Here is a 19,191-nt window from a genome sequence, read left to right as displayed (position 1 = left end):
CCAGCTCTTATGAACAAGGTTATAGTTTTTCTAAACAAGTTGAATAAATCAATTAATAATTGGGGGCAAAAAGATCAATTAATAGCTATTGGGACATATGTTTTTACATGGTATGTAAAATAACTTATCATGTAAAACAAAAGGTAATGTATATATAGTATAAGCATTGCCTCCCGTGTATGGAGAAGAATATATGATTTTTCATTAGCTCGACCTAACCTTATGCGTGCAAGTCTACTATCTTTTCTTTGTTGGTTACCAAAGATTATAAAAGTTCATTATATAAATACTAGAAGAAGCTTTTAATTTTTCAATATGGGATTGAAAGTCTATTGGTATGTATACTTCATGTTCACAAGAAAAAAATTTTGTTTTTAAATGTGGGATAAAAAATTTTTTTGGTTTAAATATAAAATATATCAACTTAAAAGGAGAAGATAATATCTTTTCAAAACGAAATAAAAAATCTTTTGAAATAATCTTTTAACGTTTATTATTTACAACATGTATAACCTATATACACATGAATTATTTTTAAAATTTTTTAATATGGGGTATTAAAACCCCAAATAATTATTTATTTATTTTCCCGAGTTCACCTAGTTTATTAGGTCAACCCCCGGGTCATATTTGATAACTATGGTATTAGGTTGATGTTTTATTAGTTAATTATTTTTAATAGTTTTTTCTTGGTTTTATCCTTCAATATCAAATTGGTTGGAAATAAATTACATAATTTATTTATTTTTGTGTTTTTTATAGGGTTATTACTATTTCAAATAAATTTTTATTTTTAGGTTTATACTCAATTTTGTTACTATATATTTTTATCATATAATTTTAAAAATATTTTATAAAAAAACAAATTAATAAACTCAATGGAATTCATGACATAGTTTGCCAGGGGACTAAGATCAATACAATAAATTATTGTCTTAATAATTTTTATTAAAAAAGTTATTATCTCAAAATTTTATCAAGAACAAGTTATATTTTTACTAATCATTAAAATTACATTTGGATTCATGAAATTAATCAATTCAATTCGAGTAAATTCTTGCACAACTTAATTTGAAACTCTAATTAGACAAATAATTAAGTTGAGAGATTTTAATTCTTCATATTTTTAATATTTTTTAATATTTTTAAAAAATTATCCAACCCGCTAACGCAAGCCAGTGGACTGGTAAATACTATAAAAGCAACCTAAATTCTTTTAGAATCGGGCGAGGAGGATTATTTGGCAAATCTTACATGTAATTCCCCTAGTTGATTATGACTATTTGGACAATTAACTTCAAATTCAAAAACCTTAGAAATCCTTGCCACTGTAGTTGATTGGTACTTTTGTAAAACATCGTTAGCATTGTTGCTGGTTTATTTTGTTGATCACCTACTCTGTCCGGATCCCAGCATAAATCCACCAAGCTATTATTTTGTATTTAAAAATTCTAAAAATTAATATGGCTGTTTTACCATTTCATCGTACATAATTTTTTTTAGTATATAATACTGGGACACCCTCTTGATCAACAAAATTTCAAAATTGAGCTCAATTAATTATTTTTTATTTTAAGTGAATTTTTTAACGCTAAATTCATGACACAAGCACGAGAGTCATCTTGAAAACAGACAATGACTAAGCGATTTAATTAATAAATTGCCCTTTTTTTTTTTTTTTTCCTTCTAAGAGCATCTCCAATGAAAAATACCATTTTAAAGAGCCAAATGAAGAAAATGGCTTTTTGAATAGTGTAAATATAGCTTTTTGTATTATGTGCATTCCAATGGTAAAAAGCTATTTAGAAAAGCCATTATATTTTAATATATTTCATGTTAAATTTATTTTTATATAATTATGTAACTAATTTAGATATTTTATATATAATATAATTATGATGTTATTAATTATATAATTAATATTAGTAATTTATAAAAATAATATAAAATTTAATGAAATAATATGAAAGTTAAAAGATATAATTTAAAATTAAACTTAAAATTTATTTATATGAATATTTTTAATTTTCAGTTTTATATGTTACTGTTAAAAATTTAATTTTTTTAAAAGTAAATTCAAATTCATGCTTTGAAAAAATAACCAAGCTCAAGTTTTTTATGTTTTTTTTTTTTCATTATGGTTGTTATCTTTTAAGTTAATCAATCCTACTTATTGTTGTTTTTCATTATGGTTGTTATCTTTTAAGTTAATTAATCCTACTTATTGTTAATAATTAACCGGAGAATAATCGATTCTTGTTTTTTAAAATTTGAGACAAGGGTGAGGCACAATACAAAAATTTAAAACTACAAGTTTTTTCTTTATGTATTTATTAGACAAAATTTTCTATGTAAAAAAAAAAAAAAAAAAAAGAAGAAGTTGTTGGCCGTTGGCCATTTTGGCCATTTCTACAGTTAAATGTAGAAATGGCTCTTCAATTTATAAAAAGCCATTTTGGCTGTCACTTTAGCATTCCCGTTGGAATGCTAAAAGTAAGGAAATAAGAGCTATAGTACATATGGCTTTTCATTTGGCAGCTCCAACACATATGGCTCTTCATTTGGCAGCTCCAAGGAAGATCAAACAAGAAAAACACCAAATTCTAATTATTTAATCTTTGTTTTTTCATCATCAAAATAAATCTTTTTATTGACCAAAAGAGAGAGAAAGGTTCCTATATTTCAATTGTATGCGTTAAAATGCATACAAATGAGATTTTATATGAGAGAAAATGAAATTAAACTTAAATGTAGACCAGAGAAAAATAGATGCTTTTCCTTTTATATTTGAAAGTATGGTTGTGATTGCTTTTTAAATTATCTTTTCACTCAGAAATGTATTAAAATAATATATTTTTTTATTTTTTAAAAAATTATATTTGATATCAACGCATCAAAATGATTTAAAATCATCAAAAATATATTAATTTAAAGTAAAGAAAAAAAATAAAAAATTTAATTTTTTTTAAAAGCGCTTTTAAAACATAAAAATAAATAAAATAACAAAAAACAATCAATACAATAAACAAAACAAAAACCTAAAAAATAAGTAAAAACAATAGATAAAGTAAAACAAAAATAAAAAAAACATCAAATCTTCTTTGTTCTCAGTATCTTGCTCTAATATTAGCATCTTGCAATACATCATACAAAAACTTAAAACACTATTCATACACTCACAAATTGTTGTTTGTTGTGTATTTTTGCTTGTTGTTTTTATATTTTGGTCCTTGCACTTTGCACAATTTATAATTTGGTTGCATATATATTTTCTTTTATTTCTATCCTTTAGAGTCATGTTTTCATAGTTTTACGCATTAAAATCTGTCTTGATTTTTTTTCCCTCACTTAACTAATGTGTCGTTAAACATTTCGACGCAAGTTAACAAGTTAATGACCAATTTTAGAAATAGAATTCTAGTTTTTTGTTAAAGAAATTGATAGGTGAAAAACAAAAATTAACATGGAGGAAGAAAAATAGCTCTTTTTTATTAAAAAAAAACACGTAAAAGTTTCCATTTAATCCTTTTTTTTATATATATTTTATTTTTTTAGATAACTATATTTTAACTCTAAACTTTATTTTATTATGTTTTAGTCTCTAAATATCAAGAAAAGTAAGAAATTAACGTTGATAACAAATTTAAAAAGATAAAAAACTCGAGAATATACATATTCTTATTATAAAAAACTTTAATTTTGGTGTTCAAGAATTTGATATTAATTATATAACTTGATAGAAATGGTTTCTATCTTTAATAATATTGAAAAAGATAAATCAAACCTGATTAAACTTGATAGAGAAGATTTATATCTTTAATGATACTGAAAGAGATAAATCAAAGCTTAATGAGGTTTTTTAATTGAGGGCCAAATGCGTGATTCTTTTTTGATAGAGATGATTTACATTTTCATTTTATCGAGGGCCAGATGCGTGAGCTCATTTTTCTAGCTGGACATGTGGGGTCCTTTTTTGTATAATGAACCATTTAATTTTTTATTTTATTTATTTGTTTATTTTATAATGCAATTATTTTTATATGAATTTATTTAAATAATTATTTGACTATCCCATTGTTTTCAAATAATAGTAATGTTTTTTATGGTAATATTAATAATTTTGTTAGATAATTATATATAAACCTAATATTCATATGCATCAATCTTTTACTCTTTACAATGGATTTTATCTTTATATTTTATTCTCTAAGTAATATTAGTAACTTTTTTTTTATGGTATATTGATTCATTTATTTTTTATTTATTTTATTAAAAGTAAACATTGATTTTTTTAATTCTCAATTAAAATTTATTTTATTTTATTTTATTAATGGCTGATATTAACTTTTAAATTTTTTTAAGACGACAAAAAAACATGCTCATAATTTCAACGCATTCATCACGTATGTTAACTTGAAATCCTCGTAATAATAATAATGGAAGGCCTTTTGCCCCCTTTTATCCTCTTAGGGCTTAGGCGGTCGGAAGCGACACCGTTTAAGAGAATTGTCAAAGTAGGAAATCACAAAAACTCCAACCATTTTGAATAAAGGGTGTCGGTACTCGGTAGGAGTAGGCGTTGGCTTAGCTCATTAAAACAAAAACCTTCCCCTTTCCTTTTCCTTCGATACAAACAAAGCCAATCCAAAAAGCCTCCCTCCCTCGCTATTTCCGCCAATTCTATCGGCGATTTCTCCAATATCCTTCTCACTAGCTCCTACACTCCCTCGCCTTTTAAACCCAAGCATCTCTCTCTCTCTCTCTCGGTAAAACACACTATCTTTCTCTCTAATAATGGCGCAGGTAGTGGCTACCACCAGATCGATTCACAGTTCTATCCTATCATCTCCTTCCTCTGGATCCTTACAAGACCGAGTTGATCGGCTAATCAAACCTTCAACTTTCTCTTCGAAATTTCTTTCAAGTCATGACAAGAAGAAAATTATCAGCAGCGTTTCTTCTCATAGGAACACTCATATTGTGGCGGCGGCTGTTAAGAGATCCGCCGAACCTGAAGTCATTCCTGTCTCACCCGAGGATGTACCGAAGGTCTGCACTACTTACCTCATTTTTGGCTGAATAATATATTAATTAACTGAGTTCATGTCAAGGAATCGCGAGTAAAGTTAGGAGAATTGGGGTGAGAAACTGCATTCCTTGTGATAACGTTTTTACTGGATTTCAGTTACGGAAAAGTACGCGAACTTAATTTCTCGTAACTGAAATTATAATATTTTTGTTGTAAAAATGTGTGATAATATAACATTAACAAATCAAAAGGTCTATTCATGCGATTATTTCAGCACAAATTGAAGGTTGTTTTTGTCATTTCCAGAAAAAAGGTTGCCGTCTCGGACATTATTTTTAACGAAAACTATCCTTTTGTTAGGTCATGATTAAAAAAAAAATTAGACAAGGTCATTTTTAAAAGGTTATTTTTGTCTTTTCACCACAATCAGATGCGTGGATAGACTTTTTGGCGTGCCAATAGTAGAATTTAGCATAAAGGGAGGATAGTGAAATGATTAGCTGTTAAAAGTAAATTAGAGTATTCATTAACTTTGTGGATGAATTTGTATGTTTTTATAGAGGGAGGAGCAATTTGTGCAATTAGAGCAACTAGGTGACACGACAGCAGCTGTTGGAATGTGGACGAAGCCTACTGTTAGGAGAAAGACGAAGATTGTATGTACTATTGGACCGTCAACTAACACGAAGGAGATGATATGGAAGTTGGCTGAAGCGGGAATGAATGTTGCTAGAATGAATATGTCACACGGAGACCATGCTTCTCATCAGAAAGTCATTGATTTGGTTAAAGAGTATAATGCACAGGCGAAAGATAATGTCATTGCCATCATGCTTGATACTAAGGCAGGTTTACTTCATTTTGATGCTATATGGGGTTGCTTAAGTTGTAAAGTTTTGATGAAATGGAATGCACCCAATGTTTGGAGGCCATTAGAAACGAGTTTTATGCACAAATTGAGAAAGAAAAAAACATGACGTTACATGGAGCTGTACTTTATCCTGATTTGAGGCCTTTCATTTAACTTGTTATATGCTTCTATTGTTTATTTGGGTTGCTTTTTTTTTTAACAGGGTCCTGAAGTTAGGAGTGGTGACTTGCCTCAGCCTATCATGCTATCACCTGGACAGGAATTCACTTTTACGATTCGTAGGGGTGTTGGAACATCTGATTGTGTTAGTGTGAACTATGATGATTTTGTTAATGATGTAGAAGCAGGCGACATGCTTCTTGTTGATGGTATGCTGACATTGTCTTTTTTCCTAAAAGTAAAAGTTGAAACCATTGGTAGGGTGCGCAATGGTTAAAACATTATTGCCTGATTGTAGGAACATGTAGTTTTTGTGATTCATTTTGTTATACTTATTGTCATATTATTTGTGTCAATGTAGGAAGAGGATGCTATGATGTATATGCGTACATAATATTAACACATTTATGTTCTAGCAACTCCCCCCCCCCCCCCAAAGGTGTGCACATGTTATATGTGTCTCTGTGGAAGTGAATATTGTGTTTCATTTGTCCTCTAGACCCTGTCTTTTGATCCCGTGACTGAAATAGCTGTAGATAAATGGCATGGGGTATACCATGAAATCATGATTGTGGGAGTCTGCTGCTCAAAGATGATAATGGAAAGTGAATATGTTTTTTTTTTCCCTTCTGAAACTGATACGATTTCAAAGCCTTCATTTTCTCATGGTAAAATGTCAGGATTCTTACACCCATAAGAGCAGGGTTTTGATTATAGTGAAACTTCCTTTTCACTTTGAACCTTTTTTTTTCCTGCTAATATAAAAGTCTTAACAACCATAAAGAGACATGAACATCAATATGTCCAGGATGAGTAGAAATTTTCTTTAGGCAGGCTTGCTTTTACATTTCATGCAAACTCATAGTTGAAGCTTTCAGGGTTTTTGAACAGGAAATATATTTTGCTATCAATTATATGTTTGCTGATCCTTGACCTATGTTTTAGGTGGTATGATGTCACTTCTGGTGAAGTCCAAAACAGAGGATTCAGTGAAATGTGAAGTTGTTGATGGAGGAGAGCTTAAGTCCAGGCGTCATCTAAATGTTCGAGGAAAAAGCGCGACATTGCCTTCCATCACTGGTTTGACCTTAAATCACCATTTACATTATTTAATATTCAATATCTCCTTTTTATTTCCCTTTTATTTTATTTTGTTTTCATTTGTGTGGGTGTTGATTTCACAAATGGACATGGTTGCTTACATGGTCTTTGCTGCAGACAAGGATTGGGATGATATAAAATTCGGAGTGGAGAACAAAGTTGACTTCTATGCTGTTTCCTTTGTTAAAGATGCACAAGTGGTTCATGAATTGAAGAATTATCTACAAAGTAATATCAATATTAATATGTTCATCATTTTTTTTTTTTAACATTGTATGATAATCTAGCTTAGTTAACTTGGACGATAATTTTTTCCGTCTTCTGGCAGGTTGTGGTGCAGATATACATGTGATTGTAAAAATTGAAAGTGCAGATTCTATACCAAATTTGCATTCGATAATCACAGCATCTGATGGGGTAATCATCTGAATCATTATGTCCATCTTTGAGTTGCTGATAGTTTATGTAATATTAAGATGTAGTTAATTGGATTTGGTTATCCTTATTGCTTGTAAATTTTATTAAGTGGAGCATATTTTTTGAATATTGATCTTGAAATGAAAAGATGTTTTTTTTTTCCTGCTATTGCCACTGACTGCTTTGTTTCCTTGTTGATTTGCTGCCTTTTTTTTTCTTCCTTTTGTACTGTAAATTGTATGAGCTTTGATTTTTTAGTTTTATTTTTACGTATCAATTTATTTTTTAATTTGGATGAATCTGACATTCTCTAATCATAGTTGATTTCACAAGAAAAATTTTCAGATCAATGCTGATACCTCTAGCCTTTATTGTGAATAATTTACGTACTAATGGATTATATGGTCTTTTTTTTTCTTTTTTCTTTTTTATCAGGCTATGGTTGCAAGAGGAGATCTTGGTGCTGAGCTCCCTATTGAGGAGGTTCCCCTGCTGCAGGTTGATTTGTCTCTGGGATAAGATTGATGACCAATGAGACATGAAATCATCATTGGTAGCAACTGCATCCAGTTTGGACATGAAGTTGATGAGTTTCTATTTTGAATTTGTAGGAAGAGATAATCAGGCTGTGCCGGAGCATGGGAAAAGCTGTTATTGTAGCAACGAATATGCTGGAAAGCATGATTGTTCATCCAACTCCTACCAGAGCAGAGGTATCAGACATTGCCATTGCTGTTCGTGAGGGTGCTGATGCAGTCATGCTTTCTGGAGAAACTGCACACGGAAAGTAAGTAGGTTTTAACAGTGTGAAAGCTTGAAGTATAATTGTCCATTAAGATGTTCCAGTGAAGTGATTTTGTATCCTTGCAGATTCCCACTGAAAGCTGTTAAAGTTATGCACACAGTCTCCTTGCGAACTGAAGCAACCATAGCTGGTGGTGAAATGCCTTCTAATCTTGGTCAAGCATTCAAGGTGCCTAACACGAGTCTGTTTATCTTCCTTCATTGATGTTTCTCGTATTCAATTTAATTGCTGTGAGTACTAAGTGGGAATTTCTTATTTTCTGCAGAACCATACGAGTGAGATGTTTGCATACCATGCAACCATGATGTCAAACACTCTTGGAACCTCAATTGTTGTCTTCACAAGAACTGGCTTCATGTCTATATTACTGAGCCATTATCGACCTACAGGAACTGTTTTTGCATTCACAAATGAGTAAGTTCTTCATGTTCCTAAAATTTACTTCTGTTATCGGTCATTTGTTATGACTTTTGTCCTGGGTAATTTTACTGTTAGCTTTTAGTACTTACTGAATAAATGATACTATGTGTAAGAATCCGAGGGAAGAGAGTAACTGTTTCAAGTGAAAAGTATATATATTTCTAATGGCAGCTCATGTAATGGTAGAAGATTGCCGCTAAAAGGTATTTGAATTGAGAGTTTGACTAATTACAATACTTCAATGGCCATGCAGGAAGAGGATACAACAGAGACTGGCTTTGTATCAAGGAGTGTGTCCCATATACATGCAGTTTTCAGATGATGCTGAAGAAACCTTTGCAAATGCCTTGTCAGTGCTCAAGGTAAGCTCCTATATGATTCATCTATTGTAAAATTGGATAGCAGTTTATCCATGTTTTGTCAGTCCCTGTCCAATTTGGAGCTAAACTAAAACGAGCTTTGAATGGCATGAAGGTATAATTGGACTGGTTATAAATCTTGGGATATGCACTGAGTATTGAGTGTTCAATTTGGATAATGGACGATTCTCATCATTATCAATTATCATATATAACATTTAGAACACGCTTAAAACAATTGTATCTGTGAGATAATAGTCTACCCAAGTCTGCTGCATGAGAGGATTTAATTCCTTGCATTAATATGATCCCAAAAATGTCTGTCTAGATAGCCACTTTTAAACATACAGTTAGGTGATTCCTTCTCGTTTCAAAACTATCTTTCATTGTACCTGGGTTGTTATGTACTTGCTGCATGCAAAAAGGTCGGAGGATGACTTGTTTCTGGTTTTATCATGCAGAATCAAGGGATGGTAAAGGAAGGAGAAGAGGTCGCACTTGTTCAAAGTGGAAGACAACCAATCTGGCGGTTCCAATCTACCCATAATATTCAGGTCCGCAAAGTATAGACACCAAGATAGATTGCGAAACTGATTATTAGTCCCACATACGAGGACAATTCGTCTAGTTTGAGTTTTTTTGCATGTTATCTAGGCCTTTATTGCATAATTCCATGTTCTTGACTGGATTTCTCTGTACTCTTTTTCTTTAAGTTCCCAGCATGTCTTGTATGATGGTTCGAAACTAGTGTTTGTTGAATGAAAAGCTTTCTTTGGTATTGTAGTCTATCATATATTGTATCAAGTCGGAAATTAAATTTACTCTTGAATGCAAATAATTTAGGAATTTTACGTGCTGTGAAACTTGACTCGAACATTGGTTGGGCAAAATCAAGAGCAATGTATTTGTTCATATGTGGCAGATGAGAAATGTGATTGAGGCCAGAATAGTTTTACCCATTAGTACTAGAAAGAGTTGCAAAGAAAGTCAACATTAGTGGAGACATGTATTTGCTATCTGTAGACTATTCTAAGCGAAACAAACATCTCATTTACTTTTATTAATGGAATTGCGTCCACATTTGTTATTAGAGCTAGCAGAGTAGGACCAATTCAATGTTTCATACACTGCTCAGAATGGAGCGACTGTACCCGTTCCTATCATCCCAAAACTTTGACCAAAGCATAACACCACCATACTTTGGTGCCATCTTTATCACCGGAAGTATCTGAGAAGTCAACACATCCGGTGGAATGTACCCACTTCTGGCTGCTGCAGGAGCTGCTGGCAACCCTAGAAATATTGTTCCTGCAACTAATGATGCAGCCCACTGATTCCAAGAGTTTATGAGGTTAGTAGTTTTGCCTGAACTATACTGGCAAGGACCGTTGCTATAGAATTGGATCCAAACATAGTCAAAAAGTCCAGTGTTAAGGGCAGTCCCCAGATTTCTATCCGGGAAGGGACACTGAGGAGCTGCCGCTAAATACACCTTTCTTCCTTGCTCGCCATAGTTAGATAGGAAAAGTGCCAGATCCTCCCAATACAGTGTTGAACCTTGCCCTATGCCAAAATCAATGCCATCCAACACCGCATCACCTAGAGGACGAGAAGATGATTGACCGCCCAAGAAATTGCTCCATAAATAATCTGCGACACCTCTGGCATCATCCTTAGAGGCCAGAGTATAATTTCCAATGCTACCACCAAGAGAAAGCAGCACCTTAATTCCTTTCTGTTGGCAACTTTTGATCCCACTGCTGACAATTTTACAGCCACCGTTTGCCGGGTTGCAATGACCGGCAAGGTTCATTTCTGGGGGTTGACCATTGCCAAATTTGTAGAGGAAGGCTATGTTAACATAAGCATATCTTCCTGTGGCACATGTTTGTGCTAGAGTCCCTTCATTCCCATTTTGACCCCAGTAGATTGAAATTCCACCAGTAGCATGAGAGGATTTATTTAGTAAAAGGGCTAGCAGAGGGACAAGAAGAAATGTGGCTTCAGAAACTCTGGCCATAGCTGCAAGCATCCAGAAGTTAAGGATGGTTTCTTTCTCGTGCCTCTATAACGGGCAAGGGATTGACAATTATATAGCGTCTTGGATGGCCTCCACAACGAAAAATTGGACCCAAGGAAAGCAACAGTGGCTAGCTGTATACATTAAACTAGAGCGAGGTCACCAAGCCGAGTTTGCTGACTTCAGTGGAACTTCCAAGGAGGTTGACCAAAAGCCAAATGTTGTCGCTTCAAATGAATAAATAAATGCTTTCCATTCTTAGATTTTTTTTATATATATAATATTGGAATATTATTAATCAATTGAATTTTACTATTTTTATTTTATTTGATAAAATTAAACATAAGATAACTTGTGTAAATTTCAAATCTAAAATTTTTATAATTAAAAATAATATAAATTATATCTTCTAACTTTAATTTTTTAGTTGTGATAAATAATTAACTTAGAAAATCTTATGTGATCAGTATAAAACTGCAGGACAATTAGGCAAGCTAGCTGAGTCAAGGAGCATTTAGGGTTTAGTTGGATATGTTTGGGAGCACAAAGAGAGGGTTTAATTTGCTAGCTTCGTTGACCAATAAAGTTTCAGTGAGTGCTAAATCTTTAATAATTCTTACAGGGTTAGATTACTTTTTTCTCTGGCCACGTTTGTTTTTCAGAAAATAATTTTTAAGAAATTATCTTTTTAAATTTTTTTGTATTTGTTTACTATTGAAAAAGTTGGTCAACGGAAAATATTTCAGTCAAAGAAAAATTTGGCTTGGTTTTCAGAAAAGTGTTTTCCTTTAACTGTGTTTGTTTTCCGGAAAGTGGTTTCCGGGAAATCACTTTCCAAACTTTTTTATGTTTGTTTGCCATTAGAAAAGTTGGTCAACGAAAAACACTGTCCAATAAAAGGAAAATTTGGCTTGGTTTTCAAGAAAGTGTTTTCCTGAAAAATTTAGGCGAAAAACACTTTCCGGAAGTTGTGAAAATTTTAGAAATTTCATTATTTGTTGATTATATCAAATTTGATCCTCAAACTTTTAATTTCTATATATATTTTGTTTTGAATATTTATTTTTCAATTTCATCTCTTAAAATTTTATTTTTATATTAACTTTGGTCCTTATTTTTATAATTGTTATTTGCTTTTTTCTTATCATTTTTTTATTGAAATTTTTTATCTATCAAATTTAGTTCTCATTCTTTTTATTGTTACTTATTTTATTTGAAATAATTTATGAAATATTAATTATTATTATTTTAATTTCTTCATCTTTCATTTTTTTTTAATTTTTTAGATTTGATCTCTATTATTTTGATTATTAATTATTTTATTTGAGATAATTTATGAAATTATATATTTTTTTTCAATTTCATTCTCATTTAAATTTTTAATTTGTAAGATTTGTTTCTCATTATTTTAATAATTTTGAGAAAAATAAAATATTAATAAGTTATTTTCTAGTTCATTTTCCATAACGTAACCAAACATTGGAAAATGTTTTCTAACTTATTTTTTATTGCACTACCAAACATTAAAAAATACTTTTTCAGAATTTATTTTCCTTGAAATTCACTTTTTAAAAAGAAACTATTTTCCAGCAAGGGCTAGTTATTTATTGATAGAGCTGCATAAACTTCTTATAATCCAGGCTTTTCACGGGCAAGACTAGAATGTTGGGCTGCTATTTGGGCTTAACTAGAGTATTCAGGCCCGATTATTCTTCCCCAAAACAAATCTTCTGTGTCGTTAAAGTACCCTTCAATATTTAAGTCAGTTAACAAATGACAGAAAAATAGAGAGGGTAAAAAAATGAATGGGTGAATAATGGCTAAGAGTCATCCTCTGTTTGGTAGATGGTAGGGGGTATTTATACACCCTACCGCACCTGATCACATGATTTACCAAATAGCTTACCAATCTAGCATAGTAGCACGTCTGACTGCATGATCATTCATCTGCTTTCTCGGCCAATAAATAGCGTGTTTGAAATTCCACTCGGAGACGTGTTTTTAAAAGGCTTTAATTATTTTCGTCTTAATTTTAATTTTTTTATATATTTTTTAAATCATTTATTTCTATTATTTTAATTATTTTTTATAGAATTATCCTGACATTAAAAATGGGCCAGTACTACACTAGTAATAATCAACTTAAAAAATAAGTTTACTCACAGAATATGGACTTCCTTGGTTGGAAATGTTGAGCAGAAAAGGAAGTTTGCCATGGGAGCTTTTCTTTGGCCTCGCTAGAGATCACAAGCAACAAATCCAGATTTGTGTGGTTTATATTTATCTCATGTCTGTCTTAGAACCCGTTTGGTAACGTGGAAGCGTCCACGTTTCCAGCGTTTGGTTGATGCAACCTGTTTGGTTCAACTGTAACCACCGTTTTATAATTCCATGGGGCCCACAGAAATTGAGTTTCAAACGCAGGGTAAACAAAAGCATGTCTCACATGCTTTTTACCGTTGCTGCTGTTCAGAAAACGCAGCAAACTTTACCAAAAAATTAATTTCACACCAAAAAATTAAATTCCACCCTATCTGCCCTCAACTACACACCATCGTCTCCCCTCTTCTGCAATATTCGTCCCTGAGCTCCCGATCCACAGCTATCCTCTTCTCAAAAAATTAGTTCTCCTCCTCGCCACAAAACACACCCACAAAACACACCCACACACTCGTTCTCAAGACAAAAGGTAAAACAGAGACAGAGAGACAAGGAGAGAGTTGGGCTTCTTCCTCATCATCTCTCTTGGCTGCGAGGGAGAGAGACAGTTTACTGCTGTTGTAAACAAGGTTAGACATCACTTAATCCTGCTTTTGTTTGATTGATTGTGATGCGTCGTCCATTCTCTAACAAAGACACCGAATTTGTTGTTAGCCGACTGTAAATCAAGCCCATCTGCCACCGATCTGCTGTCGTGAGGAACTCATCTCGCGTTTGAAGAAGACATGCACTGACCCAGGTAATTTTATTCCCACTTGACCTAAAAAAATTTTTAGATCATTTTGTATCATCTTAAACTAACTGTTTTCCCTAACAAAAATTATCTCTTCCTGTGACTTTTATTTGCAGAACCAACGAGATCATCGAAATATTATCTTCCTGGAAAGCTGAAGCAGAAGCATCTTACGAAGCTCATTCTCGGTTGCACACGAAATTACCAGGTTAGTTGCTCTGTATTGGTTCAACAATTACTGTATCTGTCTCATTGGAAATTTTGCATGTGATTGTGGTTCTGCGTTGTGTTAAAATTTGACATGTGAATATTTGCTTACACTTTTATGCATACATAAGCACAAATACATTTGATATCCTGTTGGTTTTGATGTGGGTTTTTTTTTTAAATGGAGCTACCCGGTCATTATCTTCATTGTCTCTGCTAAAATTCAATTTTAATCTCTTCTGTCATGCATTACTTTATTTTTCTCCAGGTTTTTGTTTGTTTTTTTTTCAAATTACTTGTGTTTACGAAATGTGTCATGTTCCTAAACTAATATATATTGTCAAAATTAACATAAGGATCTATTTTTTTAACAAAAAATAGTTTTAGGTACTCAAATTAAAAAAATAAATTCATGGATTAAGTTTAGTTTGGCTCAAATTCAGTATATATATATATTTTTTAATTTAGCCAACTTACTATTTTAGATTCCATTATTTAGGATTTATAGTCTCTTTTGCTGTAGTTTTAGACTAAAAACCGAGTTGACTATTTATTGAATCTCTTATCACTATTTTTTTGTTTTCTTGTCACCAAACACAATTGAGATACAGTCTTATCTGTTGTTAGTTAGATTTCCTTCCGAATTGAATTTGTTTTGAAGCTGAAATTCAATTCTATTTTTTATGCAACCAAGTGCTCTTACTGGCAGTTGCAGTCCCTGAGTGCCTGCCTCAATGCTATGCTTCTATGGATCATACACATAGATTTCAAGTATTATCTTGTGTGTTCTCTGCAATTAGCATTACTAGAATGATTATTTGTGTTCAACATAGTTTTCACTTGGCATGACCTAAAAAGTGTGTAGATTATGATATCTTATTGTAAAGCACAACTAGTTCAATTATACTTCCTCTGCATCCAGCATTAAGAATTTGGAGGTATGCTTTATGGTTACAATTCATTTGCACTATCTCCACAAATACATTAATTTCATGAGTTTGAGTGTTTTTTTTTTATTATTATTAATATGTCAAGTACATGTACAATTTAGAAGTAATCATCTTCAACTTTGATACAATTATTGTAGTTCTGTACTGAATAATGCTCTTACTATCAAGTCAGAATCCAAAATACAATAGGAAGGAAATTTTTGGTTTATTGCTCCACAGAAACCTGTCTCTTTTGCTTGTCCCTTCTACTTTTGGTCTCTTTAAGTCATAGCTACTTACGATTTATTTTTATCCTCACTTTTAAAGGAAATGCCTTTTTTATTAGAGGAATTTACACTTTGTATTGATGGTGTCTGAACTGGTGGTGAAAAACAGTTCAATTTGTTAGTAAAAGAGGCTGCAACTTTCAGGATGAAGGCAACCCTGTTTTTGTTCCCATTTCTTTTAGTTTAATCAAAATGATGTATTTTCTTTTTATAGCTCATGCATATCATACGAGCTGTGGTAATTTTGTCATTAACATTTTATTTAGATTTCATACATGACTCTCATGTCCAAAATCTGTCATTTTGGATGACAAGGTTTCACATAATTAGGGATGTAGGGATCAATTGTAGACTAATCTCACCCTCTTATATGTACACAAATTAGGCAAAAACGAGAACATGGATGATTCTCAATCACAAGATAAGGCTTGTTGGACTAGAGAGATGTTGCATGCTTTTTGTGACATATGTATTAAAGCAATTGAGCAAGGTATGCGACCCAACACCCATTTCGACAAAGCTGGGTGGAAGTTTGTTATGAATAGCTTTAAGAATCAAATTGGCCATGCATTAACGAAAGCACAATTAAAGAATAAGTGGGATGGAATTAAAAAAGATTGGAGAATATGGAAAAAGTTGATTTCCGAAACAGGAGTAGGATGGAGTGCTGAACTTGGAACAATTGCAGCTCCTGATGAATGGTGGAAAGCTAAGAACCAGGTCTGTTTTTTTCTGTATTTTTACAGCTGTTCTTTACTGTTTGGTTGCATGCTTTCACATAATTTTTTATGCATTTTTTCATTCATTGTCCCGTGTTGTAGGAGATACGCGGGGCAAGAAAGTTTAGGCATGCTGGGATCGATCCAGCTTTGTGTTGTAAATATGATATCATGTTTACAAACACTGTTGCAACCGGTCAGTATGCTTGGGCTCCATCGCAGGGTCTGAATTCTGATGAAGATGGTGGTGGTCAAATGCACACTAACGCAATGAATGATGACCCTCATCTTCATGAAGGTAGTGGAGATTCCGAGGAGGGTAGTCTTCCCAATTTCGTTGCCGATGTGGAGAATATGGTGGCTGGTGTGACTTTTGCCAATAGCACAAGCAATCCCACCGGTAGTAGTGGGAAAAGAAAAAGTGTGCAACAAAGTTCTAGACAAAATGAGAAAAAAAAAAGGAGTGCCGGAAGGGGATCTCAATTATTTACTCGATTAGATAAGTTAGTGGATAGTGTTTCTACCAAGAGTGAATGCACGTCAAGTGTTTTAGATAAAAAAAGGTTGTAGCATAGAAGAGGTGATGAAGGAGTTTCACTCCATTGAGGAAGTGGTGTTCGGTAGTGAGTTGTATTGTTTTGCAACTGAGTTTTTTATGGTTAGAAGTAGGAGGGAAATGTGGGCAACAATTGGTGATATGGACCGAAAATTTCAGTGGCTGAAATTAATGTTCGATCGAAGGGCAAACTACCGACCTTCAAGTAAGTTTACATTTCATACATGGAAAACTTACATTAATGTATGTTGTATGTTGCAGCAATGAAATTCTGTTTTGTGTCAAAAAAATTTCAATGTTTATGTGTTTCTTCGCAGGTTAAAGTGCAGCTCAAATTTGAGGTTCATGAGGTGTTGCTACGGCTGTAGAATTGTAAAATGGGTTATGCAAACGGTTCTGCCTTTGCTGTTTTTCCCAGGTTTCGTAACTTGTAACGTATCATATGTTGAACACTTTTTATGTATTTGTAGTTGTCGGCTGTTTGTTATGTTTGAGAAATTGTTAACAGCTATTGTTGTTCCTTTTAGAAGCTGTTATTGTAGGTTTAATAGTCTAATTTCAATGCTGGATAATTCTGTTTTCAGTTGGCTTTTTTCAGCCTTGAATTTTATATTGTAACGTAATGGATTGCATTGTGTTTTATGTGTTGAATGGCTGCTGATTGGTTGAATGTATGTTGAGTTGAAAGGCAGCTAAATGGTTGCACTATAGTTCCTTGCATGACTGTTTGAAAGTTGGTTGAATGGGAGTTGGTACCTTTGAATGGTTGGTGATGGTAAAAATGTTTGCTGCTGGGTTTGGCAGCAGTAAATATATGTTGGTGTGTGTGTTTCTATTTAAGATGCATTAGAATTTCTTTGCATTTTCATTGGCTGGACACAAAATTTGCAAGCATTCCAACGTGTATTGAGGGCTGTTTCAGGAAGTTTTGTTGCTGTTTTTACACTGCAACGTGAAGTGCATTGACTTTAGAAGGTTGGTTGTTTATTTTATGGATGCTTTTTAGTTAATAATGCTTTACATTTATGTTTTGTTAGCAGAATGTTGGTGTAAACAATTGTATGGCTGCTGCTCTTGCAATTAAACAAGTGTATTTATGGTTTTTTTTTCAACTGACAGCAGCCCCTTCTCTTTATGGCTGCTGTCATTGTCAATTAAATAAGTGCATTTATGGTTTTTGAGCTTGCTTGTGCATGTACTTGAGAAAATCCTTAAGTTTTTTTTCATGCATGTGCATGTTAATGTGCAGTTCAAGTGGTCAAAAGTGCTTTGATATTAGGGTTGAGTCATTGAGAGTAGGCAGTTCTGAAGCCTCTTTGGAAAGATTATACACATGCGCAATGTGCTCTTGTCTGCTAGTGCATTTCCCTACTGTTTTTGGGTCTTTTTATACTGCAGAATCGGCAACATTTTTTTTCACATAACAAGCTTATCTAATTTCTGGCCAAGTCATGGATAATTAAGTTGTAATATGAAAATGGAAAATACTGCATTAACATAAAGAAAAAGTCATGGCTTATAAGAAAGTAGCTGAAGACTCTTCTTATATAAGTAATGTTTTACACCTTGCTACCAATTCGGGATTGCATGGCATTTCAAATCAGAACCAAGTTCTCTGAATGCATACTACTCTAAAGAAACACTGTGATAGGATACAAGGGATATGAATATAGGCCCTATATAGTGCAGGTCTTAATTATATAAAAAGGGATTCTAATGTTTTTGCATCAACTGTTCTGAAAAGTTGGCTAATTTCTGCTATCAATTGAAAAGATATTCTATATTCTTCATATATTAATTGAAAAAATTTGATATTACCCTGGCGGTGATAATCGTGTACATTACAATTATTGTTGTGTTAAAAAATAGTGGATGCGTTACGTATACGTTAAAGATGCTCGATCTATACCGCTTGATCGAATATAGATGTTTTATGTTAAGACTGTCATGAACGATAAAAAAATTCAAAATAATTGAGTCAATGAACATTTATTTTGTATCGGTACAATGCAGGTTAAAAATTGATTCAAAATTTTTTTTGTAGATATGGATGCGAACTGGTTTAATGCACTGTTTGATGAACATTACGAAAATGTTATGAATAATGTTGGTCGGCATGTGTCCGATGAGTTTGCTGGTACAAGTTCTGTAAGTGGATTTGGAGGAAGTTTCAGTGATGGTTATGGAAACTTCAATAGTGAGGTTCAGGATGACGACATAAATCAACAGGATGACGATGACAGTGGAGAATTATTTTGGCGTAGAGAGTGTGATCGCAAAAAATTAGTCATCTGCACTGCAGGAGCAATGGCTTTATATCACGAAGCGTATATTTATAAAGAGCCATGTATGAATTCAT

At 32.7% G+C, this 19,191-nt stretch overlaps 2 protein-coding genes across 2 annotated transcripts; one reads left to right on the top strand and one right to left on the bottom strand.

Annotated features, from left to right (window-relative positions):
• Nucleotides 1-4,562: 4,562 nt before the first annotated feature.
• On the top strand, nt 4,563-9,949 carry LOC118044385 (plastidial pyruvate kinase 2). Its single transcript, XM_035052657.2, has 12 exons — nt 4,563-5,049; nt 5,590-5,874; nt 6,103-6,268; nt 7,005-7,139; nt 7,278-7,388; nt 7,489-7,577; nt 8,013-8,075; nt 8,189-8,364; nt 8,448-8,550; nt 8,648-8,796; nt 9,056-9,164; nt 9,623-9,949. Exons 1-12 carry the CDS (start codon nt 4,795-4,797, stop codon nt 9,728-9,730), a joined length of 1,749 nt encoding a protein of 582 aa, XP_034908548.1. The 5' UTR covers nt 4,563-4,794; the 3' UTR covers nt 9,731-9,949.
• Nucleotides 9,950-10,084: 135 nt separating this feature from the next.
• LOC118044386 (hevamine-A) lies at nt 10,085-11,244 on the bottom strand. Its single transcript, XM_035052658.2, has one exon. It carries the CDS (start codon nt 11,191-11,193, stop codon nt 10,282-10,284), a length of 912 nt encoding a protein of 303 aa, XP_034908549.1. The 5' UTR covers nt 11,194-11,244; the 3' UTR covers nt 10,085-10,281.
• Nucleotides 11,245-19,191: the final 7,947 nt, after the last annotated feature.

This window comes from Populus alba, chromosome 12, assembly GCF_005239225.2.
Source record: "Populus alba chromosome 12, ASM523922v2, whole genome shotgun sequence".
In the NCBI taxonomy this organism is placed as follows: domain Eukaryota; kingdom Viridiplantae; phylum Streptophyta; class Magnoliopsida; order Malpighiales; family Salicaceae; genus Populus; species Populus alba.
Note: the sequence above shows the minus strand (reverse complement) of the source record. Positions and strands in the feature narration are given on the sequence as shown.

Excerpts from the sequence above, each read along its gene's own strand:
- LOC118044385 (XM_035052657.2), top strand. The coding sequence starts at position 4,795 with ATGGCGCAGGTAGTGGCTACCACCAGATCGATTCACAGTTCTATCCTA. Across the intron at positions 7,389-7,488 it reads ATTGAAGAATTATCTACAAA|GTTGTGGTGCAGATATACAT; the intron begins GTAATATCAATA and ends GTCTTCTGGCAG. Across the intron at positions 9,165-9,622 it reads ATGCCTTGTCAGTGCTCAAG|AATCAAGGGATGGTAAAGGA; the intron begins GTAAGCTCCTAT and ends TTTATCATGCAG.
- LOC118044386 (XM_035052658.2), bottom strand. The coding sequence starts at position 11,193 with ATGCTTGCAGCTATGGCCAGAGTTTCTGAAGCCACATTTCTTCTTGTC.